Source organism: Trachurus trachurus (genome assembly GCF_905171665.1).
Source record: "Trachurus trachurus genome assembly, chromosome: 7".
NCBI lineage: Eukaryota > Metazoa > Chordata > Actinopteri > Carangiformes > Carangidae > Trachurus > Trachurus trachurus.
The window spans coordinates 20,129,339-20,151,937 of NC_139901.1; the positions used below are offsets into that span (position 1 = coordinate 20,129,339).

The 22,599-nt window shown below is 43.0% G+C and overlaps 1 protein-coding gene across 1 annotated transcript; it reads left to right on the forward strand.

Moving 5' to 3' along the window:
* Positions 1-526: 526 nt before the first annotated feature.
* hoxc1a (homeobox C1a) lies at positions 527-6,109 on the forward strand (the record flags this gene model as incomplete). The annotated part of the gene is made up of 2 exons (XM_083975183.1): positions 527-1,100; positions 4,745-6,109. 2 exons carry the CDS (start codon positions 527-529, stop codon positions 5,152-5,154), a joined length of 984 nt encoding a protein of 327 aa, XP_083831309.1. The 3' UTR covers positions 5,155-6,109.
* Positions 6,110-22,599: the final 16,490 nt, after the last annotated feature.

Consider the following 22,599-nt stretch of genomic DNA (forward strand, 5'->3'; position numbering starts at 1 on the left):
TAGGCCTATATTATGCTAATTCTGCCTTGGAAAAAAAAAGAAGCTTCATTGTTGTCTTGAAAAATAATCATTAGACAAGAATTCCACCCAAAACACAGACTCCCTTATGTTGAGCCCTAAAACCATAGGATTAAAAAAAGAAGAAAAGAGGTGTCTGACATCACAACCTACCTGTCTGAGTAGGTGAGAGGCCCATGAAGGCCCTCAGTGTGATGATGACGATTTATATAAATATATATATAGCTTGCATGGTGCTACTCTTCATGCTCTGACAATATTGACCTGAAGTCAGTTTCACAACTTGCTTGCTCGGCTTAATCAGTGTTGTCCTCCCTGATGACAGAGATGTCCAGCTATTGGCCGAGACCAGGAGGGCACGTCATCTCCATCAATCAGGGACTGCTGTTTCTCCTCTGAGAAATGTCCCCGCGGTCGTCCAGCCGCCTGACCATGCGTTACTGGATGCATGAGAGGCCGGGCATGAAGTGCAACCCCGTCCAATGATTATGCAGGGGGAGAGGTGATAATGACTTCCTATCAAGAGTTAACGGCTGAAGGGGAGAGTAGCCCTCTGTTCACAGGCTGCTGCCGAGCAAAAGAGGTCATAAACCGGGACCTGGGCGGCAGGACTCAGCCTCAACTCGCCAGACGAGATGAGGAGGGAAAACTGGAGGTGGAAGTTGCCTCAGGATTTAATTCTCTGCATCCCCGGTACTTAACTCTCTCTAACAGTTTGGCTCTGTGCACCTCTTCGGACAGCCCTCCTCCTCCTCCTCCTTCTCCTCCTACACCGCCGTGTGAGCCTCTCGAGGGCTTCTCGACACCGGCCTGCCCCCACTCTTCCCGTGTCCCCTGGCGGTGCAGGGCGCAGGGGCAGGGTTGTCCAGGACGCGGATACTGTGCGTCAAATAACAGCGAGACGCGACTCTCCGACTTCGGGTCACCCACCGCGCAAATCCACTTCTACTCCCACCATGGCCCCGAGATTCACGTCGCTGTGGGAAGTTCAGCCAGCTCGGACTGTAACGTGGCTGATGTGGATGATGAAAGGAGTAAAACTTTTGAGTGGATGAGAGTGAAGAGGAGTCAGCACCGGGCGGGTAAGTTTTTGTCAAGGCAGACTGAGCACGACAGGAGGCACGAACTAACCTTGAGACATTATCATTCAGGCTGAATGGGTTTGGTTTTTAAGCTCCGGGTGACTTTTCTTTCATAGTTGGCAAAGTTTGGTCGAAGTTTCCTCCACAGGCTGGAAAAAAAGAGAAAAAAGCTGACGTGTTTTGTGCGTCATCGTGCACAATTTCCTCCAACAACAACAGTTGAATTGGAAAAAATGTCTCCGCTTAATTTTTTTTTAAAAAAGCAAATCAAAACATAAGACGTACACAAGTAGCTGTTTGCTCGACGCCAAATTTGAATATGCACATGAGGACTCGGTTACTATTTCCTTAACGGTTCCATGTTGATGTAAATCTGTTGGGTTATTTAACTTTTTTGCTCCACCTACTGTTCCAAGCAGGATCTAGACTGTACACATGGAGGGAGAGTGACGTCTGGTAAAAGGCCTGCTTAGCCTCAATGTGTATGCAACACAGAAAATGATCAATTATTTACCCTCGCCCTTACTTACCAGTAGCCTTTGAATAATGCAACAGACCACTGCCTGTCCAGACTCACAGGAAGTTGAGTAAAACTTACTCTTGTAAGCTGGAGTGCTCCCTGAGTATTGATTAGTTGTCTGTTTGTAATGAAAGCCCTTGTGTATTGATTTCAGTTTGCAGCACCTTTACATGTGTCCACCTTTTTAACATAATTGCTGTCACAGATCATCATTTCCCTGACGGATGAGTCCTGGGCAGAGAGCCCACAGAAGAATACACATCCCAGGCTTTAAAAAGAAAAAATACCAATAGCCTGCTAATGTGAAAAATGCCTATCAATCTTCAAATTTATGAGTTATAGTATTTTATATAGATCCTTCATCTGATCAATAATGTCAGTTGACTGACTGACCGCTGTACTTGGGTTGAGTTTCATAAATTTTACATGGAGGAAGATTTACAACAACGGTGGTCCAGCCTTCTTTTTTTTTTTTTTTTTTAATTCATCCACAGAACAGTCTGTGTTTGCTGTGAGCTGCTGCTGACCCAAATGTTCAGTGACCAAAGATGCTGGTTGGCCAGCACACAGTGTTTGTGGTAAGAGGCCTGAGTTCCTCTGCAAGGGTTGTAACAAACACAAAACTGCTACAAAATTCAAAATTGTGGGGGGAAAACAGTGTAAAATCAAACATATTATCTCTGTAAGATGTTGCATTATGGAGTCGTTGTGTACAGACAGTTCAATCAGCACCTTTAATTTGACCACATCGCTGCGTGTGATGCAACAAATACAGTTTACAGCTTTTCGTTATGCTCAAAATCCAAAATGATGTGCATTAGACGGACTGCGCATCAAAACCAAACGCCATCAAAATTCAGATTAGTGTGTAATGATGTGCTTTCATACACTTTGACCTGATGATGTCACCGTGTGAAACCAGCACCTTTCGTTTGTCCTAAACGTTGCAGCATTGAAAGGTGCAAGAAAAAGGAAAGAACCATTTCTACTATGTTGAGAGTACAGTAAATCAGAGGGTAAACATCTCCCCTGGTTAAGCCACAGTGAGGGAAGCAAAAGGTGACAACAACAAACTTTAACTGGTCCAAGAGTCATTTTTGTCATAAAACACATTAGCCACTCATCTGATCCACACCCGTGCACTTGAGAGAGCCATTTGCTCACACCCACCCACGCACACAAAGACATCTCCTCACAGTACTGTTAGTATCTTTGTAACCTCTTTCTATATCTCTCCGAAGGGGATCAGCTGTAGGAGTAACTCATTAGCGCTACTGTGTAACTTGTAAAAGAGTCATTATTGAGAGTATGCTTTCCTCTTGAGGTTGTATTGGTTTTGGCACAAAGCAAAGTCTCGCGTATTCCTCCATGTTGAAAGGCCTCCACAGACCTGCTGTAACCTGATCTCCTGGCTCAGTGTATATACTCCCAGTGCGTCATTCTTCAATTATGCTTTGACAGCACCTGAATTACTGTGGGCTGGATGCCCAGATGACTGAGGCAATGTGTATCGATCCATCCCTTTTCTTCTTCTCTCTCCTTGGCTTTGGAAGGCCCTTCCATTCCCTTTGCTGGCTGGCTATTTTTAAACGTGCAAGTCATTCCTCAAATATTTAGTTTGATTCTTTTATGCCTTCTGGCCGGCATCAATTCTATTATCTTTGGAGCCATTAATCAGAATGTGCATGTGATTTGCACTCCTGAAAGCTGAAGTTCTTAATTACGCACAGTTACTCTGTATTGGTTCTTCATATTATCTGGCCTCTAATTCTCAGGCTCGGTTACCTTGACATTCATTTTCTTAAAACACAGATGTCGACATTTATCCTATAACTGACCTTTCCATCTGCTGTGCTTTTCCAAGTGGCTAGAGGCCTGTTAACCTTCCTCTCTATGAATTGTGGTGGGAGACATTGGACTACACCTGGCACACTGACTCCATTATGCAGGAGGAGAAGCAGCGCATGTCCTCTGAGGCAAAGACACACTGACGACCAGCCACAATGTCAGCAATGAAAAATCAGGATATAGCTGCGGTTCCTGTCATTCATTGCACATAAGTAGCACAGATGATACTTTAATGTGTAACCCAGAAACCTCAGAGGAAAAAAATGAAGACATTTGTCATTAATACAGTGTTTGAAAGGATTTGTAAACTGTTAAACTGTCATTGACACAGAAAGGCCTAAAGGCAAATTATTAATGATTCTGATGAATACAGTTAATGGACTGTAAACGCATCGCTGTAAAGTTCTTGTGAATCGCCAAACATTCCTCTGATTACTTTCATACATACATATACACAACAACTTTTTTTTAATTTTATTTGGTGGGCAAGGAGACATGAAAACCTCAACAGTATCCTACAGCCCAGTGCAACAGCCCTGCAGTAACTGTGAAACGTTCAGGTCTCTCAGTCAAATCTCTGGTCATTTCTCCGGCTTTGGTTTGTGATGTTGTTGATTTGCATTGCATGATATTGCACAGGCGTCCACACCTTTAGATAACACACACACACACACACACACACACACACACACACACACACACACACACACACACACACACACACACACACACACACACACACACACACACACACACACACACACACAGGTCCCCATTCACCTGCTGTACAGCATCAGGAGATTTTGTAAACCACCCACAAACTGTTAAAGTTGATGCCTTGTGACGTCCATCTTTGTTATACAAGCTCCAGTGTGAAATTGGCTCAGAGCCATTTCAAGAAAATCTTTTAAAGTTTCTTAAAAATAATTTAGGTCTATTGAAGACTTGAATATTTGATTACTGTGACTAATTTGCCTTTGTACCAAACAAACCGACGATTATTTATTCATTTTACTTCTAATCATCAGAATTGTTTTACAGTAAATTGAAAAAACAAACAAACAAACATATATTTAATTTGAATATTTATACAAAGGTCATAACATCATATAAATAAAACAGTAAAGTTTATTTTATAACTTTTTCCTGTTTCAACTTTATTCTAATTTTTTTTAATCTTACTTTTGGATAATTTTATTCAAAAGGGTTTTGTGTTTCTTTTGTGATGAACCTCATGAAGTTTGCTGACGACTGTTTTCATGCCCTCTGTTCCCAGTCAGGACGCACATGACCTGTGGGTTCAGTGTTGTTGGCTCGGGAGTCGGTGTTGTGGAGGCTGGAAGCAGCAGCAGCAGCAGCAGCATCTGCACGGATGGCCATCCCACAGTGAACGGGGCCCCGAGGACCAGCTTCAGCACTAAGCAGCTGACCGAACTGGAGAAGGAGTTCCACTTCAACAAGTACCTGACGCGGGCCAGGCGGGTGGAGGTCGCTGGCGCCCTGCAGCTCAGCGAGACGCAGGTGAAAGTTTGGTTTCAGAACAGACGCATGAAGCAGAAGAAATTACAGAGAGACGGGCTGCTCAGCGACCCGGGGCGCGCGGCTCCACACTCTCACGCGGACACCGTGGACACCTGCCCCTCTCCAGGACCGACCTCGCCAAAACACCTGCCCCAGAACTCGTGAGCCGCGGGAGCTGCATCATGCGTTACACAACGAGGGCACCAGCCTGCTGATGTTTTGATTCGCGTTTGCATCGGTTTCAATCAGGCATCACCTTTATTTGCTTACCACGATGGATGCTTATTGCAAGAAGCGCGATGGCAAGTTTCTTCATGCAAGAACGGGTCAAAACAATTTGTCATCCTCCCCGGCTTCAGACTGGCGCTCTGATTTGAATATTAAAATTCGAGTCAGTGCATTGCGCTCCTATCTACACAGTGCAAACGAAGATACAAAGTTATATTAATTGTCCGTAGAAACGGTGGCAGACTATTTGTTTATTTATTTTGTACAATTTATTCAGAAACAGACTTTATTGGAATATATTTATTCAGCAGGACAACATGCTTCTTTTAGTTCGTTTAAAATAACTCGGTTAATATATTTTTTATTTATTTTAGTTCGACATTTGATGATATTTATATTCTATCGACACAGAAAGGCAACACATTTATAAGAAGTTTTTTTTACAAAATGAATCCAACATATACTTCTGCTTCCTCCCTGACAACATTATGGAGACTTCTTTTCCTATTTCTTTATAAATCTGTTTGTCTCTGGCATTTGAGGGAAAAGTCAAATGCACCTGTTGTGGACCAGGCACATCTTTAAACACGATGCCTTAGTAGATAATTATCAGGTTAATTTAAATGCAGCTCCATCGTTGTCTATGTCTTTGTCCTGTTTCCATGATCAACACGGAATGATTAAAAATGCCATAATTGACTGATAGATTTATTGACCGCTCGTATTAAGAGTATTGATCCGTGGTGATCCATCTATTTGAGGCACAAATCTGGGAGCATTTGCATGCATCTGTAACTGCATGTTAATGGAATGTAGAAATATCACGACCGGGAGTTGTTGCGTCTTTTATTACCACTGTACATGCATCAGAAAATGATAATTTAGCTTGAACACTCATGCGGGAGAGCAGACAATAAAACGCTGTCTGTGCTGTTTTGCAGATCAACCAATAAATTGTGTGTCTCCAGCAGCTAAATATTCCTTCCAGATTCACAGCTCATCTCATAGACAGTAAATGATTATAAACTCGGCCCTTAAACACTGTTGTGTTCCCGGCATCACGGTGCATTTCTATCATGTTAATGTCTATTTTAATATCAAGATATGGTCCATCAGCCGCATTAATTTTATGTTGGGGAATATTTTTGTTTAGCTTTCAATTAGCGGCGCCTGCACTGGAGATGAAGGTAGCCAAACATATTAATGATGACAAGACATGCAACTTAAAGCAGCTGGGTGGCTGCAGCTTGGAAATAAGAGGGTCTGTGCAAAGTCTAAACGGGTGACGTCACGGGAATAGGCGTGTAAATAAATTACAAATAATAATAATAATAATCATGATAATAACCGGTAATAGATAATTGCATCCTTGCAAAGGCGCAAGAGTGGACATGGATGCTGCAAGGCCAAGCTAATATATGCAGTTACACCAGAGTTCACCTCTCACCTCTTGACCTTTGTCTTGCCTCGGGACAACGATGACCCGGTCAGCGGCTCAGAGAGAGAAGGATGGACCATTCATTTGGGTGACCTCGAAGTCTGAGCTTTTTCGCCTTCTTTCTTTCTTTCATTCGTTTTCTTCTTTTATTCACCCCAACAAGCAACTTAGAACGCTTTTGTTCTGGTGGTGGGTCTCTATATGTCCACACAATAATATTTCATCCAGCTGAATAGAAGGGCGACCAGGCCATATGATAATTGTTCATATTATAATTCCATACCAGACCAGATAATGCTTTTTTTTCCTACACCTAGAGCTAACCTAATTTTTTGCTCCGGCTCTTATTTTAATAAGTCAAAAAATATGCTACTGGCTCACTTTATAAACTGGATGAAAGAGTCTTTTCACCCAATAGCATTTTGGATATAAACTGCAGACCTATTTTTAATGGCAAAGTTGAAAAATTAAAGATACTTGAGCGTACTCAACACTTAATATGATTCCATGTCAGAGCCAGCATAAACAAAATTTAGTGCAACTATTAATTACAAGCCTGGGGATTATATCTATCAAGTATATTTATTTGAAATGTTTTTTAAAATTCAGACATTAATCCCTCCCAAACAATACATTTTATAATGTGCATCTCATTAATATAACTGAAAGCTAGAGAGGAAGAAAAGTTAAACTTAAAGGTCGACAGAGGCGTTTGTGACAACACAAATGTTGAAAAGTTTTATTTGGAATTGATAAGAGGGATTTTACATACAAGCTAGACTTATAATGTGTTGAACTCAATTTATTCAGAATTTGCATTTAAACAAAATACACACCATTAAGGCTGCCTTCTTTAAACAAAATAGTACAAAGTGGAATGTTTAACAAAACTATCAAATGCGCCCATCTTTTTAATGCAAATAAGTGTGAACTTGAAGGTGAAGGTTATGAGGATGACGGGGACGACAATGATGAAACAATTTGTGAATGGTCTCTCATGTCCAATGTTCCTACTGCGAAGTGTGTTAGTTTGACCTTGTTAGAAACTCTTTTATCATCTTGTGAAAATGTGCCCCCCCCCTACCCACCCCACCATGTCCCGCACCACCCTGCCACATGCAGGGCTCGTGTTACAGGTTGTAATGTGCACAGAGGATGCTTGCAGCAGGTGTGCACTCAGACTCTTTTTTTTTAAATCCAAACTTACTCCATCACAGCTCTTATCGATCCACTTAGAAATGCAAATAAATAGAAACCCAACAGTAAGTAAGAATATATGCGCAGAGAAAAACTTAATGTGAATCATAAAGATAAAAAAGTAGTTTATTTTGGGTGAACTATCACTTTAATTTAATTCTGTGGCAGCTTCAGCATTTGCCTCTCAATTGATGAAAGGCGAACCACATTGTTTGTTCAGACCTGACATTTAGTTCAAAAGCATTTGAGTGTGACTCTGCTCTGATGAATTTGTGTTCTTCTGTAATCCCTTCCTGAAGATGTACTGTTGGTTCAGGAGACTGACAGCTGTGCAGGGCTCATACACGGGCAAACCAAAATAACTCATCTCAAAATGTACCAGTGCCACAGGTAAGAGCCATGTCGGCTTTGAACAAGTTTGAAATGTCTTCACATGTATTTGTCACTTCCCCACATTTAAATCAATAATTTCCTGCAATGAAAATCATTCCAGATCTGTTATGTGTTACTGATTAATTTAAATCAAGAATTACAGTAACATATTCATAAAAGAGAACAATAGCTTTAACATCATATATAAAAGTGAAGTGTCGTGCCTTTTTTCTTCTTCTTTTTTTTGGGGGGGGGGTAATACAACCTAATTAAGGAATTGAACAGCTATTGACACTCTCTGTTTTCTTCTATATTGTCTTCTATTGCAGCCAAGCTGATGTTGGCAGCTGCTGCAATTCTCCTGAGGAGCACTGTGTGGCATGAGCAATGAGATAACACATGCAGCTTACAGAATAGCTTACATTACATTTTAAATGAACAAGATATAAGTGGGTTCCTTCTGAGCTCATTGTAATTAATGCTAAGTTGACCTAAAATTAACTTAATGCATAATATGCATGTAATATCTTCACCTGTGCTCAGGGAAATGAAATCAATTGATCAAGTTAAGCTCTTTCCAAGTCTATGTGAAGCACTTATAGATAGCTCAGTTGTTGTTGTAATTACTAATCATTTGAATGTTCTCCTCCCTTTTAGTTTTTCTGCTCGTCTGATTTTACTGTTTTTTTTTATTTGCAAAGACTTTCATGCACTATTTGTCTTTTTCATCGGTCCCATGCACATATTTGACTACCAAACAATTTGTACATCAAGAAAGTTGAAAGTGAAGTGCACCTGTGTGTTGAGTGTGTGTGCCTATTATATATGTGGATGCCCTGTGTACAATTACACAAATATGTGTTTTGTTTCCTAGGTGCTACTAATAAAGCGCACAAAAAGATACAAAGCACCTATTTGAATAATTGTTCACTCACACACGCATGCACTCACACACTCACACACAAATCCATACATAACATATTCTGACAGAGCTACACTGAACAACATACACACCAATCCAGTCCTTGCCTTGCCTCTCCTGCTCCACTCCAGGGAGCAGATGTTTGGGGACAGCTTACAGCCTCAGCGAATTTGTGTGTACAAAGCAAACAGCAGCACTCAGCACTTCTGGCTGCAAAGGGAAATTTGCTCTTGAAAGGGGGGGGGGAGGGGAGGCTTTTCAGTCAATGTAAGGTATCATGAGGATGGGAAGTGAGGGGAAAAGAGTGAGCAGGGGTGCACGCAGAGGTGAAACGATGTCAAGGTTATGAGTCTGTTGCATAGGAAAATTCCCTGTGTCCTGAGACATCTGGCATTGTGTGTCAGAGCAGTGCAGGACAGCAGTATACATACAGTATCACCCTGTGGTATCATGAAGCATCAGTGAAATCAACCAAGGTGGCCCCACTACCTACCTCTGATTGTCTCTGACCTCTCCTGTGCAGCGCTGTCCCCTCACTAGTTTGGGTTGCCCTTTCAAAAGTTGCAGACAAGCACAAAGTGAGGGGGGGAAAATGGAAAACAATGCGATGAGCCTTTAGAGTTTGCTGATACTGCATGTGAGACATCAGCCATAGGACCAGCTACACTAATGATGCCATTGATATAATCTACTGATTTAATGACTGGTTCTCCTGCCACTGCTCTCTGCAGTTTGTATCCTAAAGAAAAATTGTCTCTTAAAAATATCAATCACAATATCCTTCTTGAGACGACAAGATGTCTCATTATATCAATAATTAAAAATATAATTACATTAATAATGTTTTAAGGCATACATAAATATAGTGTTTTAATTCATTCTCTTGTTCCCCTTCCAAAATATTTGGAGTGCAGCTTTAATACAGATGACCGACAAGATGCAGTCATATGCAAATAGGCTCAAACATACAACACATTCACCAACTCCTCTGTCCAGACATGTGTATAGGAACACACATGTTGACCTCACACCAGTGCTTTATAATCCCTAAACAAACCATCATAAATGAGCCCGTCGATGCTTATTTATCTGAACGAAAGGAAGCCCCCTCTTCCCCTGCCCCTGGGGTGAGGTTGCCATAGTGACAGATTCATAGACATATGGAGAGAGAGGAGAAGGGGAGCTGGGTTGAAGGGGTGGGGCTGTAGGGGGTGTGGTGGAGAGGGAGGGCAGAGGAGAAGGGGATGGGTACCGGTTTGAGGACGCTGGCGCTCTGTCTTTTAGATTTGTCTTTGTGTTTCATCTGTCAATAAGCCTTCCGTGTCAGTCTGTGCTCAGCAAGGGAACAGTTCACAAACTTTTCTCAATCAAGTCTCTGTCAGGCGCCATCTTGGCTGTATTTCCCGCAGGAGAGGATTGATCCTCGTGCTGGCTTCACAGCCCGAAAAACATGGTAGGCTATGTGCAGAGGCAACACTGGCAAATAATTCAGAGGAAATGTATAACGTTAACTTCATTTGGCAGGCTGTGTTCACATTTTGTAGTCTCTGGCCACTTCGCTGTTTACACTACTGACTAATTAACATTAGAAAAACAAACATACAGATGTTTTTGCTCCTCGGTAATTAGATTCAGATGATGTAATCAACCTTTCAGCCAACCTGAGGACAGCTTGACAATGGACAGGGAGAAAGGGAGAGAGGGAAAGGGTGAGAGAGTGAGAGGAGAGGGTGGGGTGGGGGTGGGGGGTAGGGCTGAAGCAGCCATCAGGACTGGCCTTGCTGCTATAAAAACACATTTTTTCATCAGCCATTTTATGCAAAAGGGGAAGCCCAGGTGCTCAATCAAACCTCACGCCTACTGTTTTATTTTTCATCTTCACCCCTCCCAGTGCTTCTCCACACAAACCTTCTGTGTGCCTTCCCACTACCCTCGCACCATTCTTCTCCTCCTCTTCCCTCTATCCATGTCATTCGTCTTCCCTCCTGCCTCTCCGCTGCCTGTTCTCCAACTGATATGAGAGTGACCTGGCGGGCCCTCAGGGGTCAAGTGATACAAGGTCATTGGCAGGTTATCTCTGCTGACTGGCTGACCTCTAAAAGGACTTCTGGAAGGAGCCAATCAGGTCTTGCTCCTTCCCCCCCTAAGGCGGATCCCCCCTCCCCAGCTCATCAGCAGCCTGTGTCACATGACCAGGGCGAGGCGTCAGAGGGAGGATGATTAATGATGCTTTTAGTACCTGTTTAGAATGAAGCTGTCCACACCGCACTGTAATTACCCACTCCCAGGCGGCAGCTGCCCAACATAATTGCTTTTTGTTTGTTGACCTGGTTTATTGAGGAGAAAGATGGCTTTGGCTGGGTAAGATGGTGCCATGTACAGTATACAGAGGTGAGGATGTATGTGTGTTAAAATTTGGGCGTCAATGTGTGTTTGAGATCAGTGTAAACTGAGAAAGTGTGAGTGAGAAGTGTGTGTCTGAGAGGTGTGAGGATTCAAGTGACACAAGAGAGAGTGGTACTTCAGATTAGGTATCCATGTTTTAAAACAAAATCAAAGTTATGGTATGGGGCAACAAACGTCAGTCAGGACAGATTGAGACATGCAACCCTCCCACATAAGGTCAGAGACACCCTCAGACCTCTTTTGCAAGGTTACTACATACCACTGAAATACACAAGTATTCAACATGCCCAGTGAGGGAGGGGTTTGTTCTGTCATACATAATTTATGTCAACATCTCAAAAGCACACGCACCGTGTTGCTCTGAAAATTCAAAACTAAGTTCAGAAGGTCAGTGCAAGAGATCCCCCCTCCCCCTCCTTTGGCTACATGCCTAAGGCAAATATGAAAATTTCAGTACCTGCGGCGCAGTGCCACGAGGACAGTGACAATGAAACCCAGATAAACAGCCCCTCGTTTGACCTATGGGGAGCATAAATTTACCGCCCATAAATCCTTGAGTGTTTCAGCTCCGTTTGGCGCATTTGCCGTGCCTCTCTACCCAGACAGAGAGAGGCAAGTGTCGGGTATCAGTGCTGCTGTATGAGCAGCTTTCATCCTGCTCCTGGTTCTCACATAACTCAGTCTTGCAGCCTTTATCACCGGCTCATAAATAACTAGGCTATCGCCTGATAATGTCCGCTTAATGCTTAGTCAATAAAGCCCACAGTAAGAGGGGCCTTTTTTAGCCTCTCTCCTGTACATAAATATAAACAGTGCAGTAGATTGATGTGATGGGCAGGCTCTTTCTACACTGGGACAAAAAAAGGCAGCGTGTGGGCCCAGGAGCTGAAGGTGGGCTGTGGGGCTGCAGGTGTTTAGAGGAGATAGTGGGCTGTAATGAGGGGGCTGCAAGAGAAGGGCTGAGTGGATAGCCTTGACTGATCACCTGTGAAAGGCACATACACACATATACACACAAATGAAAGCACACAGACAGTAATGCACAAAGGTGCATACGCACGTAGGCACACTCATTCACACACCCACACACACACTAATGCCATCATTATTTAACCCATTGGTGTCGATGCCTGGTGCACAAAAGCTCATCCTCCCTATTTGAAGGGCATTAGAGCATTAAGTTAAATAGTCTCTCCAATGAACTGCTTTTATATCTTGTTCTTGTTAAGCATCTTTTCTTCCTCTACTGACACATTAGCAACAACAACCATAGGCTGCTGCTGCCTCAGAATTATATCCAGGGATGTAAGTTTGGTTTGTTTCATTGCAGGGACAGTTATCGACCATTCACACTAGTCATCAGATCATCCAATTCCAGTGTTGAGCCAGGGGCAGCTGCAGTCAGTGTGGTGGCTGGAATGGGATCAGACTGAGCCCTGGGGAGACAGAAGAGACTGACAGGGATGTTGCTGGGTTGAACGAGAGGGCTGATTGTGATCCATGAGTCAGTCAGTGCAGCAGCACCTGGGCTGGGAGCAGCAGCTGGGAGAGACGTGCAGGGTGACACTGAGTGGGTTCAAAATGAGAAGGATGATCCAATCACATCATATTGACATACTTGGTGGGGTGCAGTCCGTGGTTTGGTTGTTATATCAACGTTTACTCTACACACATTTTGTCAGGCCAAGCTTGGCCCCAAGATTAGGCAACGCACCAGACAGCAGAAAGCCCTGCTAATTTAGTCGCTTTTTTTTTTTTTCCAAATGCAAAATCCCCAAGTTAACTAAATAGGGATTTGTTTCTGGGATCAACCAGGAAACATTTTCCCCTTTGAATTGAGCATTCATTATCACCAAATAAACATAATGGAGTTATTAAAAGTGACCTTTGTGCCACTTAATTATAGCTCGGCATGCCAAAACCACATTGACTGATGATTACTCTGAGCTCGGCTACGACTTTGAGCCACATTAACATTAAACTAAATTCAAAAATGTCATCCAAGGCATGTGTCAATTACAAAGAACTCTGGATTAAAAACAAACAAAATATTATAATGGTCTTTCCTGAGACATTTCACTTTCATCCTCACTGCCACATTAACAGATTATAACTAATGATCAAAATACATTTGCAAAAAGAAAAACAAAGCGATATTCATACAGCATAATGTTGGCAAATGACCATTTCTCCAACATGTGTAAGAAAGTTTATCACAAAACAAAGCATGTGGGCCATGAATACTTCTGAGATAAATTCCACAACAAAAAAAGAGTCAGATATAGCACAACCACACTTTTTAAACCGGGATTCAACAGATGAAGCAGATCAAGTTCAGAGACAGTTTTAAATAATATTTCTCTGTAAGAGAATTGCCATTTAAAAAAATGTGTGACCATGCAGATTCATTCACCAAATCCACAGAGAGTAACATGAATTCTGGAAAAGTTTCTTGCAAGAACAAAATGAAAATGTATGAAATTGCATATCTTATTTTGGTAATCAACATACCCCAGAATCCTTTGCTCTCAGGCAGAAACATATCTTTAATTCATCAGAGAGACGTATTTAATCATCAAATACTAAAAAGCAGCAGCAGCAGCAAAGCCAAACAACAAAAACAACAAGACCACAGTACATTCTAGGAATCACTATCCAGAAAAAAAATAATGAATTCATAATTTATGCATAACATGTAAGGCAATGTAATACAAATTAATGACTGACTGCCCAACCTTGAAGCTGCTGGAGGAACTATGTGTTCACTAGAGATGCTGGTTTCAGTTAGCGCAGCTCTTAATATGCTGGAGAGTTAGAAGCAGTGCAACAGCTATTTTTCAACAGAATGCAAGAAATAGGATTATTGTTACAGATGAGTTTGTCTGAGTCTGGGTAAGTAATACGATAAACTTGTTTTATAAAATGTTGGGTGTACTTAAACGAATTACACCCAGCTTGTCTACAAAAGCATCACTGTCATCTGGGCTATTGCTCATACTGGACTTCATTTATCAATATTTGCTTCAGTGCGCTAGGAGAATATGAAAAGCTAGACCAAAGCACTGAATGTGTTTGTGCAATGTTGTGCATGATTCAATACTGCTTACTTCTGTTGTTATTTATGGGCTCTGTACAATGTCTGCAGTGTATTTTGAAATAAAAGTGTGTTTTGAGCTCCTGACATGTCTGGGCATGCAAACTGACCAAGGCCACAGAAACACTTCAGAAGTCAAAGCAGAATTCAAACTACACATTCAAAAACCTGCAGCCTACTCCTATTTTTTTTTTCGGAGGAGGAGGGGGGGGTTATTGCCTTTAATTGATAGTACATTCAGGCATTCAGGCATTCAGGAAAGGGCTGCCCGATGCAGGATTTGAACCGGGGCCACCTGCAGCGAGGACTTTCGCCTCAACATGGGGCGGCAGCTCTACCAAGTGAGCTAAACGCCACCCCAGCCTACTCGTATTTGACCTCACATTTGCAAAGTTGGGTTTAAAAAAATGGATTTTATAAAATATTCCAGAAAAAGCAGCCACACAATTATATGTGCTCGTTGGATTTTTGAATTCCACACAACCTGAGGTCACAGATTTCATCCCTGGCAGATGTTGTTATAACATAGGAGGTGGATCCAAGGATGAGGTGGAGCACAGGCCAGATTTAGGAGGAAGGTGAGTGAGGAGGTTCCCACAAACTAGTGGAGGCACTGCTGCGAACACTGCGGCAAATGAATCTCCTGGGTAATGGAGACAGAACTATTGCAAAATTAGGAGAGACATTAACTGGGGTATCAATAAATAAACCTCTAATTAGGAAAAAAGAAGCGGAGCGGAGCAGGGGCAGCAGCACAGGGGGAGAATATCAATGGCACGCTCACATCTGTATGCAGGCAGAGATCTCTGGTGAGAGGCTGGGCCTCACGGGGGCTTCACCAATGGCATTGGCTCAACCATCCATTCCTGACCTGCCCTGGTGGAGAGAGTGCCCGCTCTTTGACTGTGCAGCCCAGTGTACCCTTTCCTCCCTCCCCTCACCTCCCCCTTCTCCAAAGTCTCCCCCCAAGTGCAGCCCCTAGTTTCTCTTCTCTTCTCTTCTCTTCTCTTCTCTTCTCTTCTCTTCTCTTCTCTTCTCTTCTCTTCTCTTCTCTTCTCTTCTCTTCTCTTCTCTTCTCTCCTCTCCTCTCCTCTTCTCTTCTCTTCTCTTCTCTTCTCTTCTCTTCTCTTCTCTTCTCTCCTTCTCATCTCGTCTTTTTTTCTCCAACCAGCTTATCTGCACAGTGCCCTGAGTGTGCCGCTGTGCTCTGTGACTTCACCATGATTGATTGTGGTGTGGGTCCTCCACTCCCTCGGTGAGAGAGAAAATGGAGGAGGGAAAACAGGAGAGAGGAACAGAGGGAGAGAGGGGAATGGGGAAAGCAGAGAAGCTGGGAGAGAGAGCCTATGATGGGTAAAATGAAATAGAGGGAGTGTTTGTGTGTGTTCGTGTATGCACACATGTATGTGTCTCCATCTGTTTGTATGCATACAATAGAGTATGCTCAAGCACAATGTGTTCATGTTGGTGAGAATGAAGATAAACTGCATTGTGTGCGTGCCCTGAGTGTCAGCATGCAGGTATGTATCCAGTTATAATGTGTCAGGATTAGTTGGATGTCTGGCGAGCAGGGGGATGTGGGGGTGCAACCTAGGTGTTGGTGGTGGGTGGAGGGGTGCGTGGCGCTGACCGCTCCCTGTCTCTCCCCCTCTGTTCCCTGGAGGGTAATAAAGACTGATGACACTGATGCTGTGCCATCCGGCTCCACAGTCTCCACTGCACAACCATTTGCGCCATCATTTATCCCGCTCCCCCCTCCCCGCTCTAATTCTGCTTTAATAACCGCCAGCTCCATTCATCAGTGTATTGACGGGCATGACAGGCGGTGCGGCACACACTAACTCCCTGCCCTTTACTCGCTCACAGCCGGGGTCAGCGCGAGGTCACACAGTCAATAATCACAACACACCTCACTGTCACCTTGGAGCGACTGCATGCCCTGCATATCCATCCTCACGCATGCCCAAGCTCCTCATTGACTTTACTGCTTAGTACCCAGCACCGTGCACATTTGTTACACATCTCAGAAGCAATGGGCAGAGTTAGAGCAGCACCACAGGAAACATGCAGAGCAGAGGAAGTGTTGATGTTGCTCCACTGGTGATCCAAATATGTGAATGCGGACTCAGAGGACTCTAGGCCATTAAACTGAGTTAGATTATTCCAGTTCTGCAATGTCAAAAAAGATTTACCACATGTTCCCCAAAGTATGCATTCTTTCAACTCTGCGAGAGTAAGTCTGTCATGCACATCATATTTATACTTGACTCTCACCACTTATATTTTGAAGGGGAAGGTATCGGAGGGAGGGGAGGTTAGAGTCATTTGTTACAGGTGCAGTCTCTCCCTCTCTCTCCCTGGGCATTCACCTCTTCATATGCAAAACATGTCCTGCTGTCCTCTGACTCCAGCACAGTTTGCTGCTGTGACACATTTTTTCTTCATTTCAGCTTGACAGTGACATTTATGTTCATTTGCTCTGTGCAATTGTGAGGCATCTGGAGAGGCTGTTTCCCTTTTTTTTCATCCTCCCTCACCTCTTTCCTTTTTTCTCTCCTGACAAAAATATTAATGTAGATTTGCATGCCACAGTGACTAAGCCCTTGATGAACAGTGGGATTTTTGGGAACACACAGAGGAAAAACACCTCTGCAATTATACATGGCAGGAAGACTGAGGAGTGCAATGGAGTCTACTGTTTTTAGATAGATTACAGTGTGCATGGTAACTCAGAACATAGCCAAGATCAGTGGCACTGGGAACCTGTACTAGTCCATGAATCTTACAATGATGCTGAGTATGGTGGTGCTGGGAGTTGTGGTGCACTGGGGAGCTGAACATGCTGCACACTGCGCTGAGCCAGGTGGCACCCACCCTTCTTCCTCCACCGTGGTCACATGATTTATCCCCAGGCTCTCGTACAATCTACAGTCCCTTTCTTGACCCCTTCTGCTCACAAACACAGAGACAAAAACATTTCAGAGGGACAAACAAGAGGCCATGTGGGATACACATATGCAGATTTAAAAATAATAATAATAAAAAAAAAACTTACGCAAAAGCTTTTCATATTTACTGTACACATACTATAGCTTCTTACACACCAAACAAACACACACACACACCTCCCCAACCCCACATCCGCCTTGTTTCACCTATGCTGGCCAGGCAGCAGCAGCCAGGGGTGCGGGTGCTGAGGGCTCTAATCCTCGGCACAGGTCCCATCGGCAAGGATCATTGAGCTAATTAATAACGTGGCACAGAGAGGGATGGCAGTCATTAAGGAGCCACGGCTGTGTGTGCCGAGATGCTGTGGGCTTCTGCATGGGAGTTTACATGAGTATGTGTGTGTGTGGGTTGGGGGTGTAAGGGATAGTGGGTGTGGGGAGGGGGCACTGCAGACACAGGGACCCACTCTGGCATTCAACCCCTTGATTCATAATTCACAGAGGTCATGCAAACTTGGAAACTCACGATTATACAGCTAGACACACATATGTATGCAAACATACATACACAACATGGGTATAAATGCATGCTCATCACACAAATGTAATGTGGAAACTTCAAGCAAGCTCAGCTGAATATGTGTAAGGGTCAGCCAGAGTGCAGCTGAGCAGGATTTCCCTTCCTCTTTGTGTCAATGAAGACAACTCAGTGTGTTATTCCAGTTAGACCAGACTGTAACTCAGACACAATCGGAGCAGCACAGTGCTCCATGGGGCTCTGAATAAAACACAACTGCACCAGCAGAGCCTATCATTTCCAGTCTGCGGCCATATGTTAGGAGATGCTGTATACATCGCCAATATTTACTATAGGCTAGGGGACCAGAAGGCTAAGAGCACTTAGTTGTGTGAGGCAGCCCAATAGCTCAGCCTGGGCTAATGAAAGGAAACAACAGGAGCAATTAGCAGTGTAAACAAACAGCTCGCTGAGGCCCCAGTCTCCAGCCTCCCCCCTGACAGCAAAGGGACTGGCAGCCTGGAGAAGGAGGTAATTGGGGGAGCTAGGAGCCGGTTCAAAATCAATGGCAATGCATGCACAGACACAGCACGATTACTCACCACCCTGCGTCGCAGCCCCGGGGACGCAAATACAACAAGGTATTGCAGCAGGTTCGACCTACTGAGCATACACTCACCTGAGGAAATGCTGCTTGACTGTACCTCAGCGGTGTTCAAATGTGTACACACTTAAATACAGTCACATAACATTAATTTTAGAAAAAGGACACACATACATGCTTTCACGCTGACAGCTGACACGACGCAGTGTACAAGCATCGCACTTTGACCACTGGCCATAGAGGGGCCTAATGACCTTCCTCTCAGTCTAATTGATCTCATCTTGGTGCCATTTATGTGTCTGCCTGTACGCTAATGTCTCCTACTCACTCACTCATTGGGAAGCATCAGCGTCTACAGTGCGACCATGTGGCTGCAGCCTGCAGACAGCCGTGCAGAAGCTACGGCCATGGATGTCTCCTTTCTCTCCCTGAGTGGAGCCGCAGGGCAGAGGGGCATCACTAATGCAGGAGGCTGGCTAGGACTTCCACTCTGCAGGGCACATTGAGCTGTAGGCATGGGGTTACTGCTGTCTGAGTGCTGGCCAAGACAATAATCAGCAAGAAAGACTTTCCTGCAGAGTTTTACAAAAGTCTCCCATACTTCCATACTTCCATTATGAAATGTCTCTCCAAGTGCAGGTTTCTTCTAAATCAGGACTTGTTGGCTCTTGTCTTGGGCAGCAAGATGATGTAATTAGCAGCAAAAAGACAACAGTGATTCAGATATTAATATAAAATTTAGACATACATAAACACACAGTTATAATAAAGACACATTCACACGCACGTGCACACACATACACACATTTATATATTGTTTTTAAAATTGCCTCATGAACACAAGTTTATAATGTACAGAAGTATCAAAAATAAAAGCAATAGTTTAAGATAGACTCCTAAGAAATGCAATTGTAACCTTTCAGTGAAATACCAGATTTGATCCAAAATAAGCCATCAGTGAGATTCTTTTAGATGTGGGTGGTGGGATGGGCCCAAGTCACAGGGAATACAACGTCAAGCCCAACTTCTGAGATGTCCAGAACAAAAATAGACTTGCTGTGTGCAACTCACGTGTAAAGAGTGAAGACTGACAAACCCAACCCTGCCTTAAGATAAGAATCTCCTCAGTGTTGTGATAATAACGTTAACTGGCTTATATTACAACATGTGAAACTTTAGACTGTCAATTTTGCTGGTATGGTAGTTGTTTTGATTTAGCAAACACTAGCCATCACACTCACAATTTGAAAGTAAGATTAGCAGTCTGATCTTAGCTGTTCCAAAAATGTTATTCCAAATTCCTCTTATATAATGATGTTAGGTGTCTAGAACGACTAATTTGACATTTCTAATGTTACTGCCAACAACATAAATTGCTTTTCTTAGCTGAAGTGCTAAAGTAACGCTAAGTTTCCCCCCCAGATGGTTCCATTTTCCTCATGAAGATGATATATGGAAGGCTAATACTGTCTTAACACCATGCAATTAATTTGCTTTGTATCATGAGAGACAACTTCATGCGACAATTGATACAATTTAGATCAAATCCACCTATGTTACTTATGAGTAAGTTAAACACAACACTTTTTATAGCCTATTAATGTTGCTTAAGAAGACAGCAAACCAATCTCTGCAAATAATTCAAGCTGAATTGTAATTACCTTGTGACTTTTTACCGTATGTATATAAGGCTTGCATTATGTATGTGTATGTAATTTAATTATTACACATAATGGATGTACATGTGAGCAGAGTTTAGATCTAGCTCAAAGAGAAGATTATATTAACAGTTTTTGAAATTATGGCGAGTTACCTTTTTAATATTATTGTATGTTTTTATGCAAAGTGAGAATCTGCAGTCATTGGTATGCACACCTGCTAAAATGTAGCGCTAACATAAATTAAATTATATAATTTTTCTGAGGAATAATTCACTACTTTGATTAATTAATTAATTGTATAGTGTTATAAGCAAAAGTACCAAGCAACTCTTGGTTCCAGCTCATCAACTGTGAGCATGTGGGTATTTTCTCTGGTTTACATGCCAGCACTTACATTCAGTTTAAAGAATAAGATTTAATTTTGGACTGGTGGTCCAACCGACAAAACATGAAATTTGAAGAGTCACCTTGAGTATAAGAAAGGAAGGACATTTTTTTTTTTTAATTTTATGGACAAAATAATTAATTGATAAAGTGATAATATCATCTCCAAGGATTCTACAATGTGACCCTGTGCTCTCCCTGAAAAATGACAAATTTCTGAAATGACTTAAAAAGTATCACATTTTTATTATCATTATTCCATCTTCACTGTCAGTCAGTATAGGAAGCAGGATATTGGCTTATTCTGCTTAAAAGTTGCATTACTTCACAGCATCAGCAAAATGCCAAAACTATGAGGCAAACTGGATACCTCAAGACTGTATTTCAAAAGGGATTCCACATGGACATGCATTTTGAGCTCACAGTGGAGCTTAATCTGGACCTAAGAGACTTATTCCATCATTTATGATTCAGAAAATTGGGGGGGAACATGACATTCATCACCTACTTCAGCTACATTTCTGATTTAGTGGTCAAATGGATGGATATTGCCTCTATTAGTCCTCATTATTACTGTAAATTCTGCAATACCGCCAGGTTGGCTCGGTAGGGATTATGGACCGTTATGAGCGGAGTGGAGACAGAGACAGAGATACCTTCTCTAGCAGATACAGAGCAGGAAAAGTAGACGGGCAGGAAAGAAGAATGCACCCACTAGGCTCCATGTAATGTTGATACAGGAGACAGAGCTCTGATTGGGGTACAACACAGTCCCACTCAGCTATACTTAACAGCATTCTCCATAACAGCATCCTTTGCTTATGAGGGTCCGGATGCTGGACATTGTGCACACACCCACACACACACGCCGCCTGCCCTCCAAATACCAGTGCATTACTGCCCTGGCGCTCATTGACAGAGCTGCCACTCACCACGAAGATGGATGCTCCTCCTGGGACAATTCCAAACCTCTTTCACCGACTCATTTGTTTTGCTGATCTAACTACCTTTGAACACAACACTGAGGTGAGTGTGTGTGCTCTTAAAGAGGAGAGCATCAGTGTTTTTGTGTGTGCGTTTTTGTGCCAAAAAGTGATCACAGTTCTTGCTCCCTTGGCGCTGTTAAAACACCCTCATGGGGACTGCTAACAGTCGGCAGAGAATTAAAGGGCCTGCCACCAATCTTTTCCCCCTCTAACTTTAAACTACAAGTGATGCTCTCCCTCATGAGATGCTGCACAAATACGGCCTGTTGCTCATTTATGCACGTTTCCCCACAAGTGCCTTGATTAAAAACAAGACCCCAGCTTCCCAGAGCTTTATATTAACCCTAAACAAGACTTTTAATTTGCATTTCATTTGATCTGACAAGGCTCAAGGATCCTCCATCCAGCAGTCTCTCTTCCACTCCACACCTCCCAAAACATCTTCATCTCCCATCAGTCTCCCATTGGAGTGTGTCATGACCATGGACTATGCACACACTGTAGCAGACAGCCCTGCATTCATCACAGACTCCCAGCATTGTCGATAGTCACCGGGCTGCAGAGGCTCATAATGAATTTGAAGAGTTGCACACCTATAGCAAAGTCATTTACTTTATCAGTCCGATAAAAGAAAGTGATAAGATAGTGGCTCGCCACTGCAAGAGTATCAGCTTTACTCCGCTATTCATCTCACCAAGATCTACAAATGGTGAAACTCATCATTCAGAGCAGCCGCGCTGAGCCTTTATCTATGGAATTCAGAAAAAGCCTAATATCTCATAAGAATGTGTGCTTATGAAAACCATCATTTCCATATCATTATCAACCTGGATATCTGACTGCCATGCTAAGA